This window comes from Lissotriton vulgaris, chromosome 4_1 (assembly GCF_964263255.1).
Source record: "Lissotriton vulgaris chromosome 4_1, aLisVul1.2, whole genome shotgun sequence".
NCBI lineage: Eukaryota > Metazoa > Chordata > Amphibia > Caudata > Salamandridae > Lissotriton > Lissotriton vulgaris.
This window is the reverse complement of record NC_141691.1, coordinates 1640702953-1640730654: the sequence shown is the minus strand read 5'-3', so window position 1 is coordinate 1640730654 and position 27702 is coordinate 1640702953. Positions and strand designations below refer to the sequence as shown.

The window sequence follows — 27702 nt, the reverse complement described above, 5'->3', positions numbered from 1 at the left end:
AATGAGCTTCTGAGTCTTGCCTGCTTTGACAGGCATCTTTCATGAGGAAAGAAGAAAGAGAAAAGTGTCCACATCAAAAGAAGCAGAACCCCAACATAAAACTACACAGACTCAGACTCTAAATCATATTTGGTGTCTGGAAAAGGATTATAAGAACGGGAGGTTTATTTCCCAAAAACTTGTCATCTGCCAAACAGACAGCCGGGCTGTGTGAGAAGGGAAAGCCATGCAATACTTTTGCCTATGTCTGTTAATAGGGACAAAAGCCTTCTTATCTTCTTGCTGGATGAGGGGATATCGCCCAAAGACATCAAGACCACCTGCCCTGGAGCATAGAGCACCAGTGTCTGCCTGCTTGCAAAGACCAGTGTACCCTGTGAGGAAGAGGAGAGCATTGGTGGGAGCGGGATCCACTGTGGCCCCTACCGTACAATCTCCTTTTACGAGGTGTGATAATTTGGCTGTGTACCCATAGTGGGTCGGGTCCCGGGACAGCAACTGTATAAGGCTTCAACCACCATGGATGTGCCCAGAAACACCCGCATGCCACATAGCCCTCTGAAAGGGTGTCTGAAAACTATTTAAGGTCGTTTTTCTCTGTGATGCATTTTGTTATAGCTGGGCAATAACACATGTCTCACACTGTTTCAAATAACTAAAACATGAATCACATTATAATATTTTGCTGTATAGCATCTTCCTCTACTCAGCTACATCCAACCATATATAAAATCAACAAGGTTCCCATTGTAACCCAATCATGTGTATCATTCAAAGATGGTGGCTGCCTGGCCTCTTCTGGTTTGACAGGCATCTTTTAGGCTACTGGTGCCAAATGCTCCCAAGTTGCATTACATCAGTGGCACCAAGTACATCTCCCATCAGAGCCTGTCTTCCCCTGGTTACTCTATTTCTCAACAGACATGTACACAAGGCTCACTCTAATCAAGCATAGCGCCCAGACACCACCTGTTGAGACTCCATTACCATTTCAGAAGTTTTAACTAGTGATGCCCAGAAAACATGATGCATTTTCATGACACCAGTGACTGAAGAGTTTTCCTTTATCCAGATATCACCTCCATTTAAATTCTGATTTTGATGACTAGTCACTTATAGTGCTCTTCAATTGCTCACAACCCAATTATTCTTCATTAGAGACATTGAATCCTAGGTATTGGAGAGTCTCAAACAAAGCATTTTGAAACTGAAGACATAAAACCATGTTTACCTAGACACTGGCCACGCTTTCACAGTGTCCCTTTTGACTGTCAAATTGTGATATACATATCCATCAAAATTATTATTCATGTGGAATACATCAGTGATCTTGTTTTATTTATAACAAAATAATATAAAAAGGTCTTTTTCATAATATACGTGGCAATAACAAATGTGCATACCTGTTCTATATGAATCTCTTTTTCGTGAAGCAATTGCTGGTATGCTTTCTCAGTTTTATTCAGTTTGTCTTCCTGGTCGCTGCATTTATCCCACAGCTCACGCAGTTCGATCTGTAGACTTTTTAGCTTCTGGTTAAGTCTGGTGACTTCAGTCTCCTGGAGACCAAGCTGCCAAAGATACATCAGTGTTACAGTGTCTGAATGACAGAAGAATGGATCATTTCAAAAAGATACACACTGTCGTAGTGACATGAATGGACATGCAACAACAGTAAGTGTGAGTCTAACTCAATTATCGTTACAATGAAAAAAACACAAGCAAAGAAAATAGCAACTCTTGAGGAACATCTACTGTACCAGTGGCGTAGCTAGGGGGAGGCGGTCCGCCCCAGGCGGCACCTTTTTTGAGGCGGACGTGGGCAGGCACTGGACTGGAGGCCGAGGCCTGTTGCGGCGGCGGGCCTCTGTGACGTCACGGTGACGAGACCTGCTTCACACTAGCTTCGAAGGACGGTAACAGTAACTGCACTGTAGGCTGCCGCTGCATGCTGTGCACACAAACGCGGGACTTAGTTTTGGCAATTTAAAGTCCTGCGTTTGCGCTGTGCGGCTGTGCCTGCTGCCTGCAGTAGTTACCGTAACTGCCTTGCCCTCGCTCACACTAGTCCTCCAGGGCCGTCAATCAGTGGTAGCGTGCGCAACCAATGACGGCCCTGAAGGACATTTTTGGCCAGCCCTCATAGCAGTGACGAGTTACGCGCTCACCGCCCCCTACGCTCGTCCCTCGTCGTGTCGAGGAGTCGGAGTCTCGGAGCGAGACCATTCTTCTTGCTGCCAGTGTCTGTCTTGCAGCAGCCAGGCACGCACCTGTCCTTTCCTTGACTAAATAATTCATCATAAGAGGTGAGAGACGACGGCACCATGACATATTGATGCACTGAGCAGGCAGCTTAGTTTTAGTTTTTTATTTATTTACGAGGCTAGCCTAGAGCTGCAGTGCCAGGTGCGTCACCATCAACTTGTATGAGAGAGGTGCGACATGTGGACATGGAATACTATGGTCTTTTTTTGAGGTGTGAACTTAAAAGGAGCGCGCAAACTCCACTTCTCAGGATCATTTTAGCCCATAGTGACTTAAGACCCTGTTTAATGCCACAATTCTAAAGCAAAAACACATTAGTATGCACTGTGGGAGTGCTCTGATCAGCCTTCTACTCTTCTAATAATTGAAGTACATGGTTTAGATTCCTTGGATCAATAGGTCTTGAGCAGGCTCACCACTCACTACGATCACAAATGAATGGAGAGCTTTGGAGGGATGAAATAGGGCATGAATGAGTTAAATAATTAGAAACAGAACTGTGGCAAAGTACACCTGCAACTCACTACCTTCTGCTCCGATTTGATAATACAAGTTGTTGCCATAGTGTAGCATGTAACTGCAGTAAAAATAGAGCTTAGAAGCAAAAAGTGATTATGGGGTTGATCTGGTCGCATTGGACTGGGGCAAAGTCAAGAGTCAGGCCAAATGCAATGGAGTGCAAACTAGATACAGGAGCCATGCAAGGCTGTTGAAGAAAGTGACTTGTTCTCAGATTAAACTGCGAGATGAGGGGTGCAGCCGAGAGATGCTTCAATCCAGCAGTTGAGGTAATACATTATTTTCTTCACGCTGCAATGGTAATGTGCCAGTTGCGAAGATAATGCACTGAGCCAAGAGGTGTTGGTTCAGTAGATTATGCAACAGGTTTCTCTAAACATTTGAAAGGCTGCATTGACCCCCCCCCCCCCCCCACACTGCGTTGCTTCCGATGCATTGGATGTTTAAGGCAATGCACTGGTTCCCAGTGCGATGTACCGATTCTGCTCCCGCAACAGCGACAATGCATTGTCTCTGCTACACACTGGTAGGAGATGTTTTGGTTTCACTGGAGCAAGCACCTGGGTCCACTTCCAATGGACCAGGTACAGCAGCAGGGTGGTAAGACTTTGATATTCCTGAGTCTCAGAAACAGGAGGCAAGCCAACAAGCCCTTGGAGGTGACTCTGGGTTGAAATAGAGTATAGTTCTTTCTTGGCAGCGGCAGAGGATAGATGGTAGCAGGGCAGCACAGCAGACAAGCAGTTCTACCAGAGCAGCAGTACAGCAGAGTGACAGTCCTTGTAGCAGCACAGCAGGCCTTCTTCCTGATTGAGTTTTTATACAGGTCCAGAAGTGTTAGATTTGGTGGGGTCAGAGACCCAGTACTTATACCCAGTTGTGCCTGTGAAGTTGGGGTAACGTCAAAGAAGGGTCATTGAAGTGCACAGAGGTCCTTTATTCCTAGCCATGGCTCCAGATTCACTACAGGGGGATAATCAGCCATTTGTGCGGGAACAGGACACTGCCTTTTCAGGTGTGTCAGCTCCTCACTCCCATCTTGCCCAGGATGAGCCATCAGGATGCAGATGGGCACTCAGACACACCCAACCTTCCTTCGTGTGTGGCTTTCTAGAGCGAATACAGAAAATCAAGATGTCACCCACCCCAGATGTGTATTGGAGACAGGCTGCAGGCACACAGGGCTTTAAGAGTAGAGAAACGCCAACTTTCTAAAAGTGGCATTTCCAAAGTAGTAATGTTAAATCCATTTTGACCAGAATAAAGGATTTATCATTACCATTCCAATGATATAAAACATGACAATGCTACTCCTTCTCAATCAGAAATTACTGATTAAAAGTATAAAAAAAGAATTCCCAATGTTAGCCTATGAGAGGAGTAGGCCTCACAGTAGTGAAAAACAAATGTAGGTGTTTTTCACTACCAGGAAATGCAAATCTTAAAAGTACACTTCCTGCCTCTTACTTACATAGCACTACCTAGAACCAACCTTAGGGGTGACTCGTGTGTAATAAAAGGGGAGGTTAAGACTTGGCCTGGGTTTCAAATGCCAAGTTGACATGACAGTTAAACTGTACACCCAGACTCTGCAGTGGCAGGTCTGAGACATGTTTAAATAGCTACTTGTGTGGATAGCACAATCAGTGCTGTTGGCCCACTTATAGCATTTAATTTACAGGCCATGGGCACAGGTAGTGCACTCTACTAGGGACTTAAAGATAAATTAAACATCCCCATTGTAGATAAACCATGTTTAGGAGAGAAGCACATACACTTTAGCACTGGTCAGCAGCTATAAAGTGCTCAGAGGCATAAGGCCAGCAAAAAGAATCCGCAAAAAGAGGAGGTAAGCAAGCAAAAAGTTTGGGAGAAGACCACCCTATGGTTGACATGTCTAACATTTGGTAATTGCTTGCTGTAAAGATGTCACAGCGAGATATCCAAAAAAGATATGGATGAATGCATGAATTAATTTCAACCTAAGGATTAGACAGAGAACTTTTAAAATATGCTTGTAGTTCCAAATTTTGAAAAGGAACCCAGTGTATTGTGTATTGTGTTGTTATCCTAAAAACTGACTAATATTCCTTCCTATGTGTTTTCAACAATATCAACAATACCAACATATTTCTTATATAATTTTCCCAATATGCATGACTGTAAAACAGCATAAACGTATATTGGGAATGTGTTTTGGATGAAGAATGAAAATACAAAGAGTATTGCAGTATAATTATGAGGTGGGGTGTGAATAGAGAGAGCCATACAAAATGAATCTCATATTTCCAGTCATTTATATAACCTTCAATATATATTCGTCAAACAGACATATAAATTGGACAAAATGTTCCAAGTGAATCATAACCAAACCCATACCAAAAAATAAGTAGTACAGTGATCTCAGTATACAACTCAAATGAAGAAAAAAAGATTTCCAAGTTCCTTTGGCACTCTCTATGACGTTTCAACCCTCTATACGATATGGGGTCTCACCAGGACCCTAAAATAAATTTGACAACTGAGAAGACAAAATAAAATAAATGGAGAGACTCCTTAGTGAGAGAAATTATAGAAGAACCAATGGTGTGAGCAAAGGCAAGGCAGAATGTCTATCTGATGACATTGAAGGAAACACAGAGCAACCCAGCACATGTGTTCACAAACAATATGAGTATTTACACAGGGGACCTTTGGGTACTGAGAGTATAGGAAGAAAGACACACAATAATTGAGTGAATTGGTAAACAACGTTTACCCCGAAAAAAATTTTAACGCAGGGAATCACAACGTGGTCATTACAACGACTGCGTTGTTATTCCGCATACCATTACTTCGCAGGGGGAGGTGTTGGATTTAAAATCCAACACCTACCCTTGTGTCCGCACAGACTGGAGTTGGAATAGTAAATTATACTATTCCAACATCCAGCGCACCCCCTCCGCAAGTCTTTGTCACGACTTGCGAAGTAATGGTATGCGGAATCACAACACGGTCGTTGTAACAACCGTGTTGTGTTTCCCTGCGGGGGAAAAGGTTGCGAAACAGATTTGAGTGAATCATATCAACGAATATTAATGCTGAATCACAATATGCTCATGCTCAACCTAGCAGACGTACCCCCAGATGGAGGATATCCTGTGGTTTAAGAGATCCATGTGTTCAATAAATAATGAAGCCCCACGGTCCAAAATCAGATACTGGAATGTTCCTTAATGTGAAGGATACATAGGAGGGCTGCAGGATTCAGCCTCTTTCTTTACAACAGAAGCTAAACTGGGAGGGACGTGGCATTGCATTTAAGCACACACACTGACGGAAAGAGCGCCAGAGGCACACTTGCTTACAGACTACCCAGACCATGCTCTATTTTCTGCAAAGCCAACCTACATCCTCCTATTGGATCTCAACTTCCACCTTGATGACCCCAGCGATGCTAAAACAAATGACCTCCTTGAGAGAATGAAAAACATCGGCCTCAAGCAACTGGTCACCGACTTCAGCCACATCGCAGGACACACTCTCAACACTATTTTCGCTTTCAGTGACAGATTCAAATATAGCTACACCACATAGCTCACCTGGACAGAACATTAAAGAATCCACTTTGCCTTCTCAAGGCACACCAACACATGCACTGTGAGTCAAAACTGTACAAAGATATCAGAAGGTCAGTGGAACATCGCTCTCAGCTCCCACCTCCAAAACCCGACATCCAACTCAGATCGAGCAGCACAGAACTTCTCCTGATGGATTACGGAATGCGCCAACACAATTGGCCCACACCAAAACAGCCAACACCAAGGGTCATAAAACAAAAGCCTGCTGGCTCACCAAGAACTTAAAGCCACCAAGTGCATCATCCGGCAACTAGAAAGGATGTGCACATTAACAGGAAATCAGAGGCCCACACTACCTTCAAGACAGCCCTCAAACAGTACCACAGTCTCCTGAAAGAAGCAAAAAAAGAACACCCTAGCAAACTGCATCAAGTCCAGCTCCAACCGCAGCAAGGAACTCTTCTCCATTGTGAAGGAATTCTCCAATCCTACTGCTACCAAGAATTACATCACACCTGTACAAGAACTGTGCAACATACTATCGGACTTCTTCCACAATAAAATCTCGACCATCTACGAGAACTTCTAAACGTAACCCTCTGTCAATGACTATATCAAGCAGCCACACTCTCAAACACAATCCCAGAACACCTCCACACCCAATAGAACCTCCATACCATGCAAGATACCATCTCCATCATGAGCCCCGTACATCTGGAAGCACCCATAGACCCCTGCTACCACCACGTCTTCATCTGTGGAAACAAGACAACTGGAGAAGAACTCAGAAAAGTCCTGAACATCGGAAATGAGACCCGTACTAAAAAAAACTGAGCCTACCCTACAAATCCTAAGAACTATAGGCCCATCTCCCTGCTCCCATTTCCAGATAAGATCCTCGATAAAGTAATCAACAAGCAACTCAACCACCAACTGGAGCACCTTGACCTCCTGGACCCTTCCCAATCCAGATTTCTCACCAACCACAGCACTGAGACTGATATTAGCCACAGACAACATCAGGGCCCTACTGGACTGCAACGAAATGGCAACCCTCATCCTGCTGGACCTATCAGACACTTTAAATACTATCTTCCATTACACACTTATTGACAGACTCCACCACATAGGGATCCAGGGACACGCCCTAAAATGCATAGCATCATTCCTCTCTGGAAGAACCCAGAAAATCTGTTTTTCACCATTCACATCAGAGCCCAAGAAGATCATTTGTTGAGTTCCCCAAGATTCATCACTCAGCCTGCCCTCTCTAACACCTACATGACTCACTTGGCACACACAGCCAGATCACACGGAATCAGCATCACCTCATACGGACTTCTTCCACAATAAAATCTCGACCATCTACGAGAACTTCTAAACGTAACCCTCTGTCAATGACTATATCAAGCAGCCACACTCTCAAACACAAACCCAGAACACCTCCACACCCAATAGAACCTCCATACCATGCAAGATACCATCTCCATCATGAGCCCCGTACATCTGGAAGCACCCATAGACCCCTGCTACCACCACGTCTTCATCTGTGGAAACAAGACAACTGGAGAAGAACTCAGAAAAGTCCTGAACATCGGAAATGAGACCCGTACTAAAAAAAACTGAGCCTACCCTACAAATCCTAAGAACTATAGGCCCATCTCCCTGCTCCCATTTCCAGATAAGATCCTCGATAAAGTAATCAACAAGCAACTCAACCACCAACTGGAGCACCTTGACCTCCTGGACCCTTCCCAATCCAGATTTCTCACCAACCACAGCACTGAGACTGATATTAGCCACAGACAACATCAGGGCCCTACTGGACTGCAACAAAATAGCAACCCTCATCCTGCTGGACCTATCAGACACTTTAAATACTATCTTCCATTACACACTTATTGACAGACTCCACCACATAGGGATCTAGGGACACGCCCTAAAATGCATAGCATCATTCCTCTCTGGAAGAACCCAGAAAATCTGTTTTTCACCATTCACATCAGAGCCCAAGAAGATCATTTGTTGAGTTCCCCAAGATTCATCACTCAGCCCGCCCTCTCTAACACCTACATGACTCGCTTGGCACACACAGCCAGATCACACGGAATCAGCATCACCTCATACGTGGCCAACACCCAGCTCATCATCTCCCTGACTGAATACACCTCCACCGCCGATGATGGATGTCACTAAATAGATGAGTACAACTGTCTGAAACTCAACATGGACAAGACAGAAGTCCACATCTTTGGGAACAACACCTCAATCTGGAAAGAAACATGGTGGCCAGCAAGTCTCGGCCCACCAATGGCCCCAAGCGACCATGTCCGCAACCTTAGCATTATACTGGACAATAAGCTCTTAATGGAAAATACAAGTAAACACAGTCTCATCGGCCTGCTTTCAAATGCTTAGCATGCTTCCCAAGATTTCAGGTGGCTACATGTCAACACCAGAACGACCATCAAACAGGCCCTCGTCACCAGCAGGCTGGACTACGGAAACTCACTTTAATTAGGGATGATGGCACAACTCCACTGGCTCTCGATACAGAAGAGATGCCAGTTCAAGATGTTGACCCATGCCTACAATGCCCTACACAACAAAGGACCAGCATGCCTCAACAAATGACTGACCTTCCACCAACCAACCAGACACCTCCAGTCTGCCTCCCCCCTTTTCGCAGACACCAACCTGATCTGCTGAACCAACAGTGGAGGATGCTCCTTCTTGCACCTCGCAGTCAAGACATGGAACTTCTTTCCGCTGCACATAAGGACCACCCTATTTCTCCAGCAATGCAGGAGAGAACTCAAGACCTCGATGTTCAAATGAGAAACAACCATGCAGTAGTTACAAGTGCCTGGAGATTGTAACGGGTAAGTTGCAGCACTCTATAAATGTTTGATTGATTGATTGATTGATTGATTGATTGAGTGATTGAAGCAATAGAGGGTAAGAATGAGGCTTGGGAAGCAAACCTTCCCATCTACGGCGGCCAGGAGCGGGCGGGGTTAGACTGTAGCTTTAGAGAGGGGTGCTTTGAATGGAAACACTTGCACAACATGGACGCCGAATATGAGGCATGATATATGCCACAGAAATTATCGTCATTGAAGCGACGTCCCGCAAGGATAAAGACAAATGCAATGGGTCCAATTACCTATTTTAAATCCATGAGAGAATTCCTTTGAATCTGTGACCACAATCTAAACTAGGGTGGCATGGGTGACCTTGATTATTTTGAATCAATCTGTGACTTTCTGTGATTCATCTGCAGGATCAAATGACTCAGACGTACAAGAGACTTCCAGCCATGCATACATACATCCAGGCAAGTATTTTTTAGATCTTGGTCCCAGAGGAAGGGGCATATCCTAGTACTGGTCCCTGGGGGAATGACAGACCAGAAGGAAATTGTACAGATGGGTCCTACAGGGACCTTAGTTACAAAGACTATATCTGGAAACAATGACTCACAGCCTACATTGATTTTCAATTTGTATCAACATAGCTTCTCTTTCTCTGAGAATAAGTTATTGAGCAGAGGACTATCATCACGGAGATTAAAGACCTTAAAGAAAGAAATATTACAGTTCTTTTGCAAGATCAGATTGAATTGAGATTGTTCTTTGCTGATAGAAGCAATCCTATTACTGACTTTGTGACTGGTCTAAGACATCCTTCTACCTCCTATCCACCCAACTCCTTGTTGCCACCAGAGTTGCTTACTTTTTTGGAAAATAGGCTTTGATGCTATGAAATCTATGAGGGAATTTGTCTACAATATCTCACTTGCAGAAAGACCAGCAATAGTGGCACTTAAACAGGACAAAACCCTGATCATTAAGCCAGCTGAAAAGGGGGTGGCATTGTGTTACAGAATTACCACACTGATTTTGATGAGATATGGAAGTAGATATCAGATGCCCAACATTCCAAAAGACTAACCATGAACCCATTGGATATGATCTGGAATGAAATCCTGAGTGTCACCACAAGAGGAAAAGAGCAGGGTTATATATCAGAGAAAGAATTCCTGTTCCTAAACAATGAGAATCCATGCACACCTGCCCTATATACCTTGCCGAAGGTGCATAAAAAGCTTAGCAGTTCTCCAGGTATACTCATTTTGTCCGGATGTGGTTCCACCTCGGAACCTGTAGGGAAGTTCATTAACCTCATTATTCAAAATTGTGTACCACTGCAAGAGACTTATGTGAGGGATAGCACCTTTATGGTAAACCTGATAGATGGCATGCCTTTTGATGCAAACACTGATCTGTTGGCAACATTAGACATAGCCTAGTTGTATGCCAACATACCCCATTCGGACAGTATAACTAGCATCGAAAGATTACAAAATGTATAATTCTAATGTTATGGTGTTTCTCCTATGCTATCTCCTATTGTTGTGTAGCATTTTAGAATCCAAGCGTAATTTACAGTTTCATTCCCTTATATAGGTATAATTCACATTGCCCTTATATAGACATAGAAATCATTCCCATATTTAGACATAAGCTGTCCAGTCCAATTACAGGCATGGCTACTTCCGCTAGTTCCAAAAAGCCACAACGATTTCTTGGAAAACTCGGCTTCAGCAGTCAGGGACATCCCCTTACTTGAATATTGATTTTTCCTAGAAATCATGGAGCTTTCAAAGAACTACCATTCCCTTGGGGTTCTTTGATGACATTATTATGTCCGACTGTACGTCAAACTAGGCACCTTCAAGGTATAAATATGCCTACACATACGCTAGCAAACACACAGTGGTTCGGAGCAGCTCGACTATCTACTTGCCCGACGCAGCTCGCTACAGCAAGTGCCGAAGGAAGCCGACCCTCCAGCTGACGCACTGACAGAGAAGCTTTCGTTTCTCTCGTTGAGAATCCAGCTCCAGTGTTTCCAAGCTCCATTCGCGGGGTGTTGGGAAATCGAGTCCCGAGACAGAGATACCAGACCTCCTTCACACTAAAACCAAGGTACGGAGCTGATTAGACCCTAAGAGAAATCTTGGATAGATTCTTGGCAAAGAAAAACTTAACCTATGCTACACCTCACTTACTTCTTCCCTCGTACTAGACTTAGGTTAGGCACATTGGGGTAGGCGTATTTTAGAAGCACCAGTTTCTTTTAGCCTTTGTTATTTATGTATGTATTTATCAATGGTCTAGAAACCATACAATGCTTTTACAGTATTATTTTATAATACTCTTCTTACTGTACGCATTATACTTTGCAACCAGTATTACGATTATAGCAGGTCACTTTATTTGCTTGAGAACGAAGACTGTTCCATAAACCCTTTTATTGAAAACGCCTGTCTCTCTATTTCTCTGCACCTCTGATGAAACGAAGCATGCACGATTGACTGAGTAAAATATCTATCTATTGTTTCCACGACTCTGAAGATCAGTTTTATTCTTGGGGAAACAAAGTTGTCATTTTTTTTCGGTTGTCAGAAACTAATCCCTTCTTGTTTATTCAAGAAAGTTTCTTTTGACCTCTGAGGTAGCTGCCACTCACAATTAGGTCTAATATATTCAGTAGAGACCTAGTAGACATAAGTCCTACGTCAAATCTATAGGATATGTTATTCCAATGCGCAGAGCCTATTGCGAATATAGGAACTACACTATATGGCGACCAACGTTTGGTAAGGCACTAATTTACGTTAGATACTAGAGTAACTCAGTCGTGCTTTTCACAGAAACCCCTTTTTCCCATAAAATACGTCTGGAGTGGGTAAAAGGATTAAATATCCGCCATAACTGAGTAGGACGAAAATCCTTATGTATTAGTTTTTGGTTTGATTCAACATTGACATACAGTGTCCCAAAATATTGTGCACCTTATCTTTTTCTCCTTGAAACTTGCTCTGCAAACTTTCGGTCAACAAAATGAGTGATCCCAAGAACGGTGGAGCTGCAGCAGCTGCAAACCAACCAGGTTTAGATGTTTCAGGTTTCCAAAAAACCGACCCGGATGCTATAATCATCCCGGAAAACTTAAGGAAAACTATCGCTATAAAGCTTATAACAAATGGCCTATCAAGAGGTGGTAGGGTAACTTTTGTCAACGAGGCACACGAATATCGGCAGACAGAGGCATTCTATTCATGGATAGTCTTCCCTGAAGCAAATGCAGTATCACATGTGTTTTACTTCTACAAAGTAGAGGATCATCCACCGCGGATACGTTCCTTTCGAGGACATTGAAATTCCTCTAACTTACCAAGAGCATCAGTTCTGGTTTAAAGGCGCCCTACAACATCAAAATCGCATTACCAGGCTCGGTCCACTAGGTAGACCAGGAGCGACATGGAAGGTACTAGCCCGCTATTCACCACACCCTGCCATTAAAGAAATGTCCAGTGAAGAACTAATAGTTCAACTAAAACAACTAATAAAAATACATAGACAATTGGTTCAATATGTCATGAGGACTCTAACAGTCCAAACTCTTATAAGCATTCCACAACAAACCCCTCACCAGGGGATCACAAATAAAATTACACCACAGACTATACAATCAGTCATTGGTAAATTACCCGCAAAAAGGGAACAAATTCCATTCTGGATAGCTCAAAAATTACTCAAATCGGGGCAGTATTTCCTGACAGTACACCTCATGAGAAATTCAGAATTTTAACAATCTGTTTACCAATGGGATAGCACCACACCTGGAGGACTGCGACACTTGGGTACAGTCTTTGCTGCAATCTACACAAAATCACATGGTGTTCCGTCCATGGCGGTTATACCAGATGTCTTGAAACAGATTCAAAATGAATATGGGGCAGAGTCTGCTTTAAATCTGGGTATGAAATTACTGAAAGATTTCAAACAGGTCTCAGCTAAAATATTAGCTAATATTAAAGGTGAAGCAGCATCAGTGGCGATTCGCCAAAAAATAAGGGAAATTGATATGACTGAGCAACTATATGAACTGGCCAGAATAATTGAAAAATCCTATGAAGAACTAGGAAGAGATAGTTTGGGTGGGAAACCAGTTAAACCCCAACTAACAGAAAATCCTGAAAAGGTCTTTATTAAAAACACTCTTGCTACTCCTAAAAAGAAGTGGGAAAATACTAAACAAAATTCTAATGAGAAGCGTTCTCAGTCCAGAGGAAGGTCTCCTCGATAGGAGCCCTCTGAAAAGAGGTATAACCTCAGGAACAGGCATAATTTGAGAAAACCTGATAGATATCAAGATACTGATACACATTCCTCTCATACCTTTCAGACTTCCTGACAGAAATCGGAAAGAAAAGGACGATCACAACACAAGGAAGAACGCGTGAAGTCCAAACACAATCAACACGTTCCAAAAAATAAGAAAACCCAATTCACCAAAAAGAAGGTAGCAGATCTAAAAATCAGACATGCCGAGGATTTTGAGGACACAACTCAAGAACGGGGAGTGGGCCCAGACAATGCTGGAAAGCGCAGAAGAAGTCACCATAGCACACAAGTTCTTGAAGGATCATCTGGAGACAGTGGACTTGAATGAGTACATTTAAGTTGAAAGTGCCGACACCAGGGCTAGTGTACCCCCTAAGTTATATGAAGTAACGCTCCGGATGGAGGGGGACATAAACTAGGAAAATAAGAGCACTCTTTTGGGAGAAGCTCTCTAAAGGTTATGACATTCTTCTAGCTGAAAAAGACTGTCCACCAAAATTTGTCAGGGAGTTCCCACATGGCGAAGACATCATTATGCCCGCCTTCTCTAATCATATTCCAATTCACTTAAAATACACCTATGCCAGAAAATGGGCTGTAGCCCAGGCTCCAGCATTATATACAAATCATGTAGGATGGAATGAGGATTCTCCTCACCACAAAAGCCAGTTAAAATCACAAGCAACCAACTGCACAGAGGTAGTATCCAGTTAAGCAAGAAGCTAAAAAACAGGTTAAGGAGATCTTAGATCAACTTGAATACCAAGGGGTGATTGAAACATGCACCTCGTCCATGAACAATCCTTTGTTTCCTGTCTCCAAACCATACAATACATATCGTCTAATTTTGGACTACAGACATTTAAACTCTTGTAGCAAAACCTTTGCAGTACAAAATGCACGCAGTGCAGCACTGATCAATAACATCGTGCGCAAAAAATATAAAACCACATTAGATATTTCTAACGGTTTCTTCTGTCAAATCATTGCACCTGAAAGCAGAAACTTGACCGTTTTCTCAATCATGGGGACACAGCGTCACTTCTGTTGTCTCCCCCAGGGATTCAAGAATAGTCCAGGGTTATTTTCAGCCAGAGTAAGAGTTACTACAAACGTATGATGATGAGGCATTATCTTATGTCGATGACATCTATCTAAAAGACGATGATTTGGACAGGCACTTGAACACAGGGAATACCCTTATACTTGGATTCGCTTCTGAAGAGTACAAATTCAACTTTAAAAGATCAAGAATTGCCCAACTCAACGTCCTTTTTCTAGGATATGAGTTATCAAGTGAAGGCAAAAGCCTGGCAGCAAACTTTTTAGAAAAGGTGAAAAAGTACCAATTGCTTACAAATCACACTTGTACACACAAGCTGAAATGAAACTCATTTCAACAGAAAAAATTCTGACGGCGGTTCAAACTGCAGTAGCGAAAGAGAGAGCTCTCGCACAGTGTAAATGCATATTGGTCGTTACTCCTGTACCTGCCTTAGAGGCAGTGACAAAAGCAAGCATTCCAAATGCTAAGGCTTTACATCCAAGATGGATACAATGGGTTAACACTCTTGCTGCAACAGACGTTGAATACGTTTTTGACCCCTACTTGAAAACTCAAGAATTTCTACAATACGAACAAGAATGGCCTCTGCCCACTAAGATTCTGCCTCTGGAACAGTACGAATGTATAATTCATACCAACGGATCAGCACAGCCCGCAAATGGAGGTAAGCAAGCTTAGAGTGCTGAGTGCGCAATTGTTAAAGGTTGCTGGCGCAATGGTAAATTCCGACCTATGGTCACAGAAACTCAATCTCTCGGGGAACTGTACAGCTCAGCGAGCTGAACTACAGGCTTTCAAGATGGCGCTTGAAAATACCGATCGCGAATTCCCCACACTGATAGTGTGGGATTCGTATTACTGCGTCCAGTCTTACAATGAATACTTGCAGAACTGGGTTCCAAACAGTTTCAAAGATGCAAAATGTAGCACAATCAAGCATAAGTTGCTTTGGGAGCAAGTAGTTCAATTACAGAAAGAACTACAAAAGACTCACATGATCCATACACTGAGTCATCAACGTGATGGCGTTCACGTTGAAGGGAATTTATTGGCTGATGAAGCCGCAAAGGCATCTGTGCAAATGGCTTCCGTAGCTGCCATCACTCGTTCAAAAACAAAAACAGACAGTAAAATGATGCAGGCTGTCGCCGCTTCCAATAAAGAGAGGGGTAAAACATTACCAAAAGGCTTTCCACTCATGTACTCATATATAACTGAATAATGTTCCTTTTGCTCAAATCCCTGCAGTGGGGATAGAGTAATTCCAAACATGGAACATAGATTAGGACTAATCTTAGCAGCACATTAAGAGCTCGCTTCTGCACACGCAGGTGTTTCTGCCACAGTTACATTATTAAAGCAAAGATACTGGTGGCCGCGCATGAGGAAACAGACCAGAAACTATTTTTTGGAATGTAAAATCTGCCAGAAAATGAAGGTTTTGACAGTGAAACGCCCAGCGCAGACACCCCTTTTAATTTCAGATAAATCATTAGCATGCGTTTACCTGGACCACTGTGGTCCCTTACAGAGGGATGGTAACCACAAATATATCATGGTTGCAGTGGATTCCTACTCAAGATTCATTTGGATGTGGCCTCAGCGCTCGGCTGACGACCAAACTGTTATAAAAGATTTGCAAGTCTTTATCGGCACATACGCAGTCGGCATGCTATATTCTGACCAGGGTCCTGCGTTTAGCTCCAAAGCTTACAAGGAGGCCATGGGCAATCTGGGCATTGCATTGCGGTATTCGAGTCCATTGCATCCGGAGGGAAATTCTTTAGTGGAAGGAAAAAAACGGGACATAAAGCAATCTATAACAGCTAGGGTATTAGGCTCAGGTGACGGGTGGTTCAAACATATAATAAGTGTCCAACGTAGTTTAAATAATCTGCCAAGAAACTCTCTGGGTGGAATCACTCCATATGAAATCCTCTTTGCTACTAGAATGCTTGTCCAGGATCTCGATCGTCACACTTCAGTGGTTGAACAAAAACCCTTTTATATCAAAGATGGTTTGGCTGTTTTGCAGGACTTAAATGTGAAAAGGAAAAGTCAAAGCAACACAATAAAGAAGCCAACGACAACTGAAGGAGAACCACCCGTCCCAGCAAGGCCTGTTTGTCTTCCAAAGATTGGGGATCTAGTCGGAGAAAAGATCGCTGATAAGAAGGAATTTGGGCCTTCTCACAGAACACCAGTACCTGTACTAGCAATCCACGGATCAAGAACAGTGTTACTGTCGCCCCTTGGTGGAAGAAAAGAGAACAGGTTCATATCCATTGACCTGGTCAAACCACATCATGTGGCCGATAATAAGTAGTAAGCCTAGTGAATTACAAAGATGTAGCAGAAGATCAAATCTTGCTACTATCCAAGAGGTTCAGACTTAGACTCATAACATTTGAAGACTCTGCAGCACAAAACAAAGGACTAAGCAATAAAGCAATGAAACTTGTGCCTCTTGAGACCCAAATAACAGTTCGTCAAGAAACTCCTGTCTACAATGATGTAGCATCTGACTACACTAATATGACAAAGGATCCGGTAGCCTCAGTGATTTCAAAAAATCCTGATGAAATTCCAACAATTGACAGAACTGCCTCTGGCTATTTCATCAACTTTGATACATTTTCTGAGGATCCCAGTGAGCCTGAAACAACACCAGCAAATAAAACTTTTGAAGATCAAGTAACAGAACTTTTTTGACAACTTGAAAAAATGTATATGGTTTCACCATGGGTTGAATTTTGGATTGTGCTAGGCATACTTTTTCTCCTACTTTGGCTAATCCTTGTATTAAGTTTGGGAATGCTGATAAATGGAAAATACAGTAAAATGGACACAGCAAGTAAGAATATCAACTTGCTCCTGAAGCCACCCAAATCATCTCATTGTGAACAAAGAGACTTGACATCAGTGAACATCACAGCAGTTCCTATACCTGGTGGTATAGCATGGGACAGAACTGATTGACATTTATGGTCCGGCAGAGCTGTTGAAGATTCCACATCAATTTAAGGTTTCCTTGAGTGACTTTTTTTCACCCACCATGTTTTCTGATGATTGGGACTTTAAGACTGTTAATAATCTGATGTCAGATTTAGAGATGTGTGCAAAATTCACAGAACATAAATACTTAAATGTTCCTCAGATAATGCACAAATGTATTGTTATAATCATGATGGTCATCATTATTTGCACAAATTTGCAAACCCTAGAAATGTTTATACTTTCAATCAATGGGAACATTGTTCAACGCCACTGAAGGGTAGCTCAAAAACATTCTATGAAAACTTTCCATACTTCTCAGGTTTTAATGTCTCAAATCCAGAAATGTTTTACTTTAAAAATGTTAATAAGACAGGAATGAAAAGTATGTTAACCAATACAAAGCAAATTTATTCAGTAGCCTTTTATGCCCCGCTGTCCTCATTAGGCTTTGATGTTTGGAGTGACAATATAGAAGCAAAAACTGTCTGGGGCTCATAAGACTGGCATGTGCAGGTAATAGAAGCTTTATTTTGAGCCTGCATTACCCCTGAACAAATAATGTTTTTGAATGACACTGTTCAACAGACATCCCGCCTAGGGCTGGCCAAGATAAAAGATTTGAACAAACCGTCCATACCTACACCTACACCTGATATTAAAAACACTTCAGAGGGAGGGGTCGATGTAAAATGTATTTTTCTAAAAAACAGAACTGATCCTGATTGGAAAAAATGGTTAATGTGGCCCACATACACGAATAACTGTCAATATAGATTCCTGAACAAGACACAAGGGTTTACAGTAACTAGGCCAGATCCAAGATATGTCCACAGACAACATCCAGGGATAGTAACAACATACAGTGTAGGAAAACTATGCCTTGAGTGGCTACAAAAATCTACACTGACAGAGGTCAAACAACACTTCTCTTTACTTAAAGATGTGTTGATTTAAGGGACTTCTTACTAGGTCCTGCGGAACGCGTCACAAACGTTCCATATACACAGGTATATATGCCATTTATAATGAAGCTTGGAAAGCGACACAGGCAGAGACTGCAGAAAGAAGACGAGAAATTGTTAATTATTAATTTAGAGAAAGCACTCTCTGTGGTTGACAATGGGTTAACGACCCTGTCATCCAGAATTTATTCTTTGGACAGCATAGTATCCTCTGCCATTGACATAATGGAACAGGACTTGCTCATGCTACAGCATGGACAGTCGCAATTACGTTCTATAATGCTTTTAGGCTGGATGTTGCAAACTCTTTGTTCTGGATATGTGCCATGGCATCTAATCAACACCACGTCATTATTTTCTGTATTTAACCTTACAGATAAACAAATCACTTTGGCACAAAGAGGAGCAGACTATACGGTGCTGAGCATTGAAAAACTGGAAAGATTACCATTAACTGTTTCAGAAAAGCCTGCAACAGAATGGATAGTACAAGGGATAATCACTCTGCCTGTCACAATTTTCAATTTTCAATACTGTTTGAAACATATTCCAGTTGCTGTGTATGAAAGCTTGGGTAAGGAATACATAAATTCAACCTGGGAATTACCATACACACAAACAATTTTGGAGTGGGGGAAAAGAGGTATTTCTTAGTAGTACACAATGCAAAAGCACACTAAGCGGTACACTTTTATGCCAGGTTATTCATTTACATGGAGCCTGTGAAGGTTCTTCGAATAACTTATCCTGCCACCTGCAAGGTTTTCCAGCAGCAGTGATAGATCTAAGCATGGGCGGAAAATCCGTTCCGCTCGCAGATTTTGCGGATTTTCGGTAAATTCGCAATCCGCGAACTCTCGCGAATTTACCGAAAATCCGCAAATTCGCACGCAGCGGATTTTTTTTCTTGGTGATACAATATTGCGGCGTGCGGCGTTCACTTACCGTCATTCAGCGTTTGCTGAGTTGTTTTTCTCAATATTTTGCGAGTGCTGCGCCATTTTGGATCTTGCTGCGGGATCCCGCGGGAGTTTGACGACGCATCGCGAGAGTTCGCAATTGCGAACATGTAGGTGCGGCGGGCAGCAACAATCTCGCACTCGAGAAATTACAAAATTTGCAATTCTGCACAAGAAATCCACTAGCAAGCAGAATAGACCTTCTGAAAATGATGATTTTTATCAGAATAACTCCTCAGGTTGACATTTGCCTGCACTTTTTTGGATTTGAGGCCTTTTGACTTTCTTTGGATCACTTTTGGATTAGAAATCAACTTTCACAAGTAAGTTTGTTTGGGGCATTACAGTTGCTGTTCGGCAGAAAAACGAGTTTTGCAAAACTGAAAGCACTCAGCAGGTGCAAAAGTTCACTCATCATTAGTAACCATTCCCTGTAGTACTTCCTGAGGGGCACCTCCAAAGTTCAGTTGCCTATGTTTGTTTGGGGCATTACAGTTGCTGTTCTGCAGAAAACGAGTTTTGCAAAACTGAAAGCACTCAGCAGGTGCAAAAGTTCAAACTCATCATTAGTAACCATTCCCTGTAGTGCTTCCTGACTGGGGCCCCTCCAGAGTTCAGTTGCTAGTTGCAACAATTCTATGACCCTGCTCTGACCCTCACAGCAGGCTCATAGAATAGCTACAAGTAGGCCACAAAGGTCCTGGAAAAAAAATTGCACTGCAACAGAAAGCAAATTACAGATAAGGAAGCAGGTGCCAGACTGGAATTTTAAAACAGTGACACATTAATAAATCAACCCCAAATTAATTCATGTCAGTTGAAGAAGGGCAGGTGTGCTTGCTTTTCCCCCCATAATCTACAGTGATGAACCAGAGGGTGGCATTGATGTACCAGAGGGTGGCATGGGTGAAACAGAGCGTGGCAGTGGTGAAACAGAGGGTGCTGGGAACCTGTGATGATGAAGCAGACGTAGAAACAACATAGTCGCGACCGTTGCGAGCCGACAAGTAAGTTAGCAATTGCGAACTGGTACAAAACCCTTGCGAAATGGCAGAAACCCTTGCGAACACAAAAAAAAATCCGCAAATTCACGAGAATTCACGGATTTTGCGGATTGCGAGTTCGCAAATACGCAAATTTGCGAACGCCAGATTCGCAAAATTCGCCCATGCTTAGATAGATCCAATTTTTAGGCAGCTTTCTAATGGGGGCTATATAATGTTGAATGATCACAGCTGTTGTGGAATGATGCCAGGAATAGCCTATCTCATAACTATGTCAGCCAGGGTCACATGTTGTATGCAAGTATTGTTTCCTAAAGCTAAGACAGACAGGGATTTGCCATTATGGCCTTCACTGAACATCTCTTCCATTCGAATTGATACTTTAAGCAGAATGAAAGCCATTCTTTTACAAAAAACGGTGCCACTGACCTCGTCCAAAGAGACGTATGATCTACAAGTTGCAAGGTCCTCTGCAGAGATACATGCCCTTTTATCCACAAACTGTCCAAAACATTTTGTAGAAATGTTAGGTCGTATCTTAAACATGTCTGATATCAGTGGTATTGTACATGTATTTAAGACAGTTTTTTCGGGACTGTTAGCACCATTTGAAGCAGTCCTCTGCATTTTTCCAAACTTCGTGCACTCTGTGTTCGACAGCCTGCCTCTCATTTTGGGACTCATAGCAGGAATACTATACTTGTTCCTTCTGCTCCGATATGGCAAGTCCGGTCAGCAGCGATACACAGATTACCATAGAGAACACTCTCCTGGCAATGAAGAGTCGTGAGCGCATGATAGAGATCCTGGGCCTGGCACGGTTAAGAGACCGGAATACCACGTGGTTGCTTTCATTCCGACCAATCTGGCAAGATTGCATCTTACCTGTTGTACGATGCCTGCTATGTGGAGAAGAATGCATGTTGGACATCTGTCTAACACTTCCATCAGTACTGCTAACGGATGTTGATACCTTTGCTTGGTTCAGTAACAGCCCATGCATCGTGTTACCCCAAGCGGCTACCAATTCTGATGACGGCATTCTTTGAGATCTCACAGACGCAATCTTCTGACGGTGAGATACGTGGATAGACAGACACACAGGTACCATCTCCATCACCGACGAACATTGCTAATGCGGCTAACGCTGACGGCGATGCTTCACATTTTTGTGCTATCGGTTTACTTAATGAAGTGGTCCAACTTTCACCTACTATGGTAGACAATTTCTTTACCAGCTTAGAAGATTTGATGTTTTCTCCAAACAACGAGAATGACTTTTGAAGTTAGCACACAGCGTTCTATGGGACTCTGTATTCGACCTTCACTTTTCAAATCAAAACTTCCAACTTTAAAACTCTATTTTTTTGCGATTTGCCTTTTTCCAAAATTGAATTTTTTTTGGCACAAAGTAATCTGCTTAAATTAGAGCTATTCTTAGAGAACAAGAATTCTTTGAACACTTCCAAATGACAATATTTGACCTTGTCTACAACCTAAACAGTTTATATATTCTGTCATGGAATGGTCTCGACCTTTCTTCTGTATTTAAGAGCCATTTCATAAATGACTCATTCTGATAAGCAGTTTCCAATGTCACACTGCATGCTTTGAATGAAAGTAATGCTTTTTAAATGCGTACAGCGCAAATGCTCATCTTTCAACCATTTCAAATGCATTTTATGCATTATGGGAGGGATTTTTAACACATCATGCTTTAGATATGTTTAAAAAATGCTTAGAATTTAGTAATATCGAACATAATAAAGTGGAGTGGGTGTTGTGTAGCATTTTAGAATCCAAGCTTAATTTACCGTTTCATGCCCTTATATAGAAATAATTCACATTGCCCTTATATAGAGATAGAAATCATACCCATATTTAGAAATGACCCATCCAGTCCAAATACAGGCATTGCTACTTAAACTAGTTCCAAAAAGCCACAATGATTTCTTGGAAAACTCGGCTTCAGCAGTCAGGGACATCCCCTTACTTGAATATTGATTTGTCCTAGAAATCATGGCGTCTTCAAAGAACTACCATTCCCTTGGGGTTCTTTGATGACGTTATTATGTCAGACTTTACGTCAAACTAGGCACCTTCAAGGTATAAATATGCCTACACTTTCCCTAGCAAACGCACGGTGGTTCGGAGCAGCTCGACTATCTACTTGCCCGACACAGCTCGCTACAGCAAGTGCCGAAGGAAGCCGACCCTCCAGCTGACGCACTGACAGAGAAGCTGTCCTTTCTCTCGCTGATAATCCAGCTCCAGTGTTTCCAAGCTCCCTTCGCGGGGTGTTGGGAAATCAAGTCCCGAGACAGAGATACCAGACCTCCTTCATTCTAAAACCAAGGTACCGAGCTGGTTAGACCCTAAGAGAAATCTTGGATAGAATCTTGGCAAAGAAAAACTAAACCTATGCTAAACCTCACTTACTTCTTCCCTCGTACTAGACTTAGGGTAGGTATATTGGGGTTGGCGTATTTTAGAAGCACCAGTTGAGTACTTTTAGCCTTTGTTATTTATGTATGTATTTATCTATGGTCTAGAAACCATACAATGCTTTTACAGTATTATTTTATAATACTCTTCTTACGGTACGCATAATACTTTGCAACCAGTATTACGATTGTAGCAGTTCACTTTACTTGCTTGAGAAAGAAGACTGTTCAATAAACCCTTTTATTGAAAACGTCCATCTCTCTATTCCTCTGCGCCTCTGATGAAACGAAGCATGCACGATTGACTGAGTAAAATATCTACCTATTGTTTCCACGACTCTGAAGATCAGTTTTATTCTTGGGGAAACAAAGTTGTCATGTTTATGCGGTTGTCAGAAACTAATCCCTTCTTGTTTATTCAAGAAAGTTTCTAGTGACCTCTGAGCTAGCTGGCACTCACAATTAAGTCTAAGATATTCGATAGAGACCTAGTAGACATAAGTTCTAGTAGACATAAGTCCTACGTCAAATCTATAGGATATGTTATTTCAATGCGCAGAGCCTATTGGGAATATAGGAACTACACTATGTTATCTTGTCTCTAGCTGCTCAGCCTGTGTGAGTGTTCTGAGTGGAATGTTGGCGTGTGGGCTATATGTTGAATGCCTGTGTGACTGGATGAGTGATGACAGTTGGTGAAAGGGGCTGAGCAGCTAGCAGGCTGCTCCTGGTGGGGCTGTTGCTATGAGCTTACAGACTGCCCTATAGGACTCATATACTTGTTAATGATGACCTGTTTATCTACCTGAATAAACCTACGTCAATAGAACTTACCAATCTGTCATCATTACTACATTAATTTTGGCATTCGAGGATGGGATTTGCCTGCAGTCTTTTCCTTTGAGAAAGTATCATGCAGGTACTTTACATTCATTGAACTTTTCTTTGTTCGTAATTGCTATGGAAAGGAACTTGAGGAGCACGTCTAGTAAGATTTTGTTTGCACATATGTTCCTGAAGAGAAGCAGTTTTGGATACTGTAAAACACTTCGTTTGGAAAATGGCAGTAATGTATTTGTATGAGTCATTGTTCTCTACCCCAGATGTCACATTGTGGGAGTGTTGTCACAAGCCTTATGTAGGGGTTTGAGTATTTGACTTTGACAAAGATTGTTTCAAGGTTTTTTCAGTATGTGGTTAACAGTTTGGAATATTTTTTACATGCATGTAGGATGGTCTCTTAGTCACATTTTTCTGTGAACTGTATTTACTTTGTCCCTTACATGAGGGTTGGTTTGGGGTCACAGTCCCTTTGTTTCTTTTTAAATTTTACTTTTTGGGTTTTTCCATATTTACATTACATTTAACCCTTATGCAGGGTTGTTTTGTATGGGTCTTGTCCCACTACATTATGTTATGGGTTATGGCCCCATTTACGCTTTGTTGCAGGGGTGTGTCTCCTGTGTGCGTAAGACACCTTGTGCCGCACGATCAATTTTGATGCAGGGCTGGGTTCCCTGCATGCTTAAGACACCTTCTGCAGCTCGATTTTGTTTTGTTCTGCATTTTCAGACCATTGTTACGATATGTCCGGCCAGGTTGGCGAGTCTCTGCTTTTATTCTGGCAGTTTTTACTTGCACCGCATGGGATATTATTTGTTAGGTGCCATACGACTTCACGCAGTGTGGAGAACATTCTTTAATGAATTATCTCATAAATTCAAATTAAGCAACCGAGCCTATTGCATTTGTCTTCATCCTTTTAGGACCTCTCTTCAATAAATATTCATTATAGTGGCATATGTGATGACTTCTATACGGCACCCATATTGTGCCAGTTTTCCCATTCAGGGCGTTCATCTCTATAGCCCAAGCTAACCCCACTTCTGGCCACCATAGATAGGAAGGTTTGTTTCACAAGCCTCATTCTAACAAGCATTTGCTTAAACTTGATTCTGCGTCACTTGCAGTTTAGCGTCTTTGGTAAATGGAGAGGTTGAATCCAGCAGCCCACGTACGTATCATTCCCATTGAGGAACTTTTAATAATTAAATTTTGGACTGTGGGGCTTCATTATTGTATTGAACACATACATGGATCTCTTAAACCGCAAGATATCCTCCATCTCAGGGTAAGTCTGCAAGGTTGCGCATGGGTGTATTGTGATCCTGCAGTATTATTCGTTGATGTGATTCACTCAATCATTGTTTGTCTTCCTTTCTATACACTCAGTACCCAACAGGTCCCCTGTGTAAGTACCCTTATATTTTGTTAACATGTGTGCTGGGTGCACCACTTTATGTTTCTTTCAATTTGATCAGGTAGGCATTCTGCCTCGTCTTTACTCACACCATTGGCTCTTCTATAGTTTCTTTCACTAACAACTCTCCATTTATTGTATTTTGTCGTCTCAGGTGTCCTTTTTTAGGTCTCGCCTACGCAGCATGCATGCGCTGCATAGGAGAGAGACCTTTAGCCATCGGCACAGCTTTTGGGGCAAAAATGTGCACTCGTTGCAATAGCAACGCGTGCACGTCTGGCGATTCCCTTGCGGGAGCGCGCTGCGCCATATGGTGGCACCAAATGGTTGCAATCATCTCGCCTTGCTGCACGGTCCCACAATGGAATTGCGCAGGCCCCCTCCCCCTGCTGCAGCGCGAGGTACGCGCTTGTGCTGCTTTTATATAGTGTCTGTTATGTAAGCCTGTGTCTTTGCAACGCTGCGAAGAACATGTGTGACAAACTACAAACCCGAGAAGTCCCAGGCCGACACAATAAGGCATTCTAAAGCTGCAATGAAGGGGGTAAGGCGCGAGGCACAGCACACAAGATCTGGTCTAATGCCTAGACATGACGTAGCCCTCGAGACCAAGCGCGCCCCGATACATCTCTGCGTTAGACATGGCATCCACTGCCAGGTGCACCCCACTACTGTCGCAGGACTCCGTGAGCACTCAGAACACAAATACAAGTGACACAGACCAAGATACAGGTAAAAGAATGCCCCGAGCCGTACTGCTTTAAAAAGCAGGAGAAACAGTATGTGCCGTGCACTGCACTCTCTTAGTTCACACTGCCATTGAGTAATCCCTCCTCATTGCGAATATATTCAGTTTTGTGCAATAAAGCGTGTAATACTGTCTCTAAGCAGGTAAAGGAAGTGAACCACAAAGAATAAAGAGATTTGCCCAGGATCACTCAATGCGACCAAGTGAAAATACTGGTCGAGCCTCCTGGGTCCACAGTAGGCATATAAGTCACCATGCAGCATATTAGTACAATAAGATTTTTTTTATTTAGCGCTTTTTGCCACCAGATGTAGCCGTGTAACGCAGCACCTTACAAATAGACTTATGCTGTTCACCTCAGAGGTATCCCATACAAGTATCTGGATTGTGAGTCTCATATTATAAAATCTACTCTGCGAGAGTATTACCCCCCCCCACTACTCCGTATGTATTTGGTAATGCCCCAAGCCACCCTGCCACATCAGTGCAGTGGGATGGACCAGGTATACCATCATGTTACACCCGCACTAATTTCAGCCACCAGCTAATTCACCAAGAGCAAAGTGTAACTGCCAGCAAGCACATTTTTTCCCCTGGGAGTTGATAAATAGGAACTTTCTGGGTGCACAGATATTGATTGATCGTTTCATTTGACATGTGCATTTAGCCAGGGCTTTAAGTGGACCAGGTCTGCCGGTACTTTTAAAAAGCAGCTGCTGTGATGGGTCCCTACCGGGCTCTCCATTTTTGCCCCCACCCTCAGTAGAATAAATATATCTACGCTCTGCAGCAATCCCACTCTTCACTGCCTTTGATGCAACTTCAAAGACACTCGTTGTTCTTTCACAGTCTCATCGTTTCAGACATAAAGCATTTTCAATATTATATACACCCAAGCAATCGTTGTTGCTTATTTAGCTTATGCAACTAACAACTATTGACAAAGCCAATGGCCTCACTGACTTTTTACATTATATATCTGGAGGCAATGACAGAAGCAGCAAAATACCAGTGGGACGGCACACTGTGCTAAGCACAGATTTTCAGCTTTGGTGTTTTTAAGCCACACCCTTAAATACATTGGACACATCCCTTTGAGAGACCCCCAGTTCTTGTATCCCACTTAAAGTCCTGCATTTAGCACTTTTATAGGGCCTCAGCTTTTGCAGAAGTAGTAACCGAGGTCCAGGAAGGTAAAGTATGTTGTCCAGGATCACACAATGTCTTCACACTGGGAATATGTGACCAACACTGAGGATTCTGTAATGAAAAGACCACATCTCCTCCACAAGCCCTCGCCTCCGCTCCTCTCCATATGGCGCACCATGCTTCCAGCCACTCCAGACGGACCCTACTCTCAGGCCCGTAGCCTAGGTTACAGCCTGGTGCTAGAAAGAAGGTTCAACAACAGAACAACACATCACACCTCTGCGATTGCTTCCCAGCCTGTCACCGCTAACTGTGGCAGGGACAGACTGCCAACACCAGAACCCACGCCCATTTAAAGGTAAACACACTCGGACAGGCTTGTTTCTGCCCCTTCATCCGCGGTGCTGCTCATGTTTAGCAGAAAATTACCCCCTAAAGCATCTTTTGAAAGGCGTCAGTCCTACGTCTAGCTACCCTGGCGTCTTGCATGACAAAATATTAACAGTAGCCATGTTCCACCATCGCAGTGGCCATGTTAAGTCCCAACACAGCACGTCACAGTGATGATGCTCC

General features: G+C 42.8%; 1 protein-coding gene across 1 annotated transcript in view; it reads right to left on the bottom strand.

Moving 5' to 3' along the window:
* LOC147724345 (uncharacterized) overlaps window positions 1–27702 on the bottom strand; it is a 2209372-nt gene that overhangs the window by 1456313 nt on the left and 725357 nt on the right. Inside the window, exon 15 of the mRNA XM_086966996.1 lies at window positions 1404–1571. Coding sequence (XP_086823122.1) covers window positions 1404–1571 — 168 coding nt within the window. The remainder of the gene's footprint in view (window positions 1–1403; window positions 1572–27702) is intronic.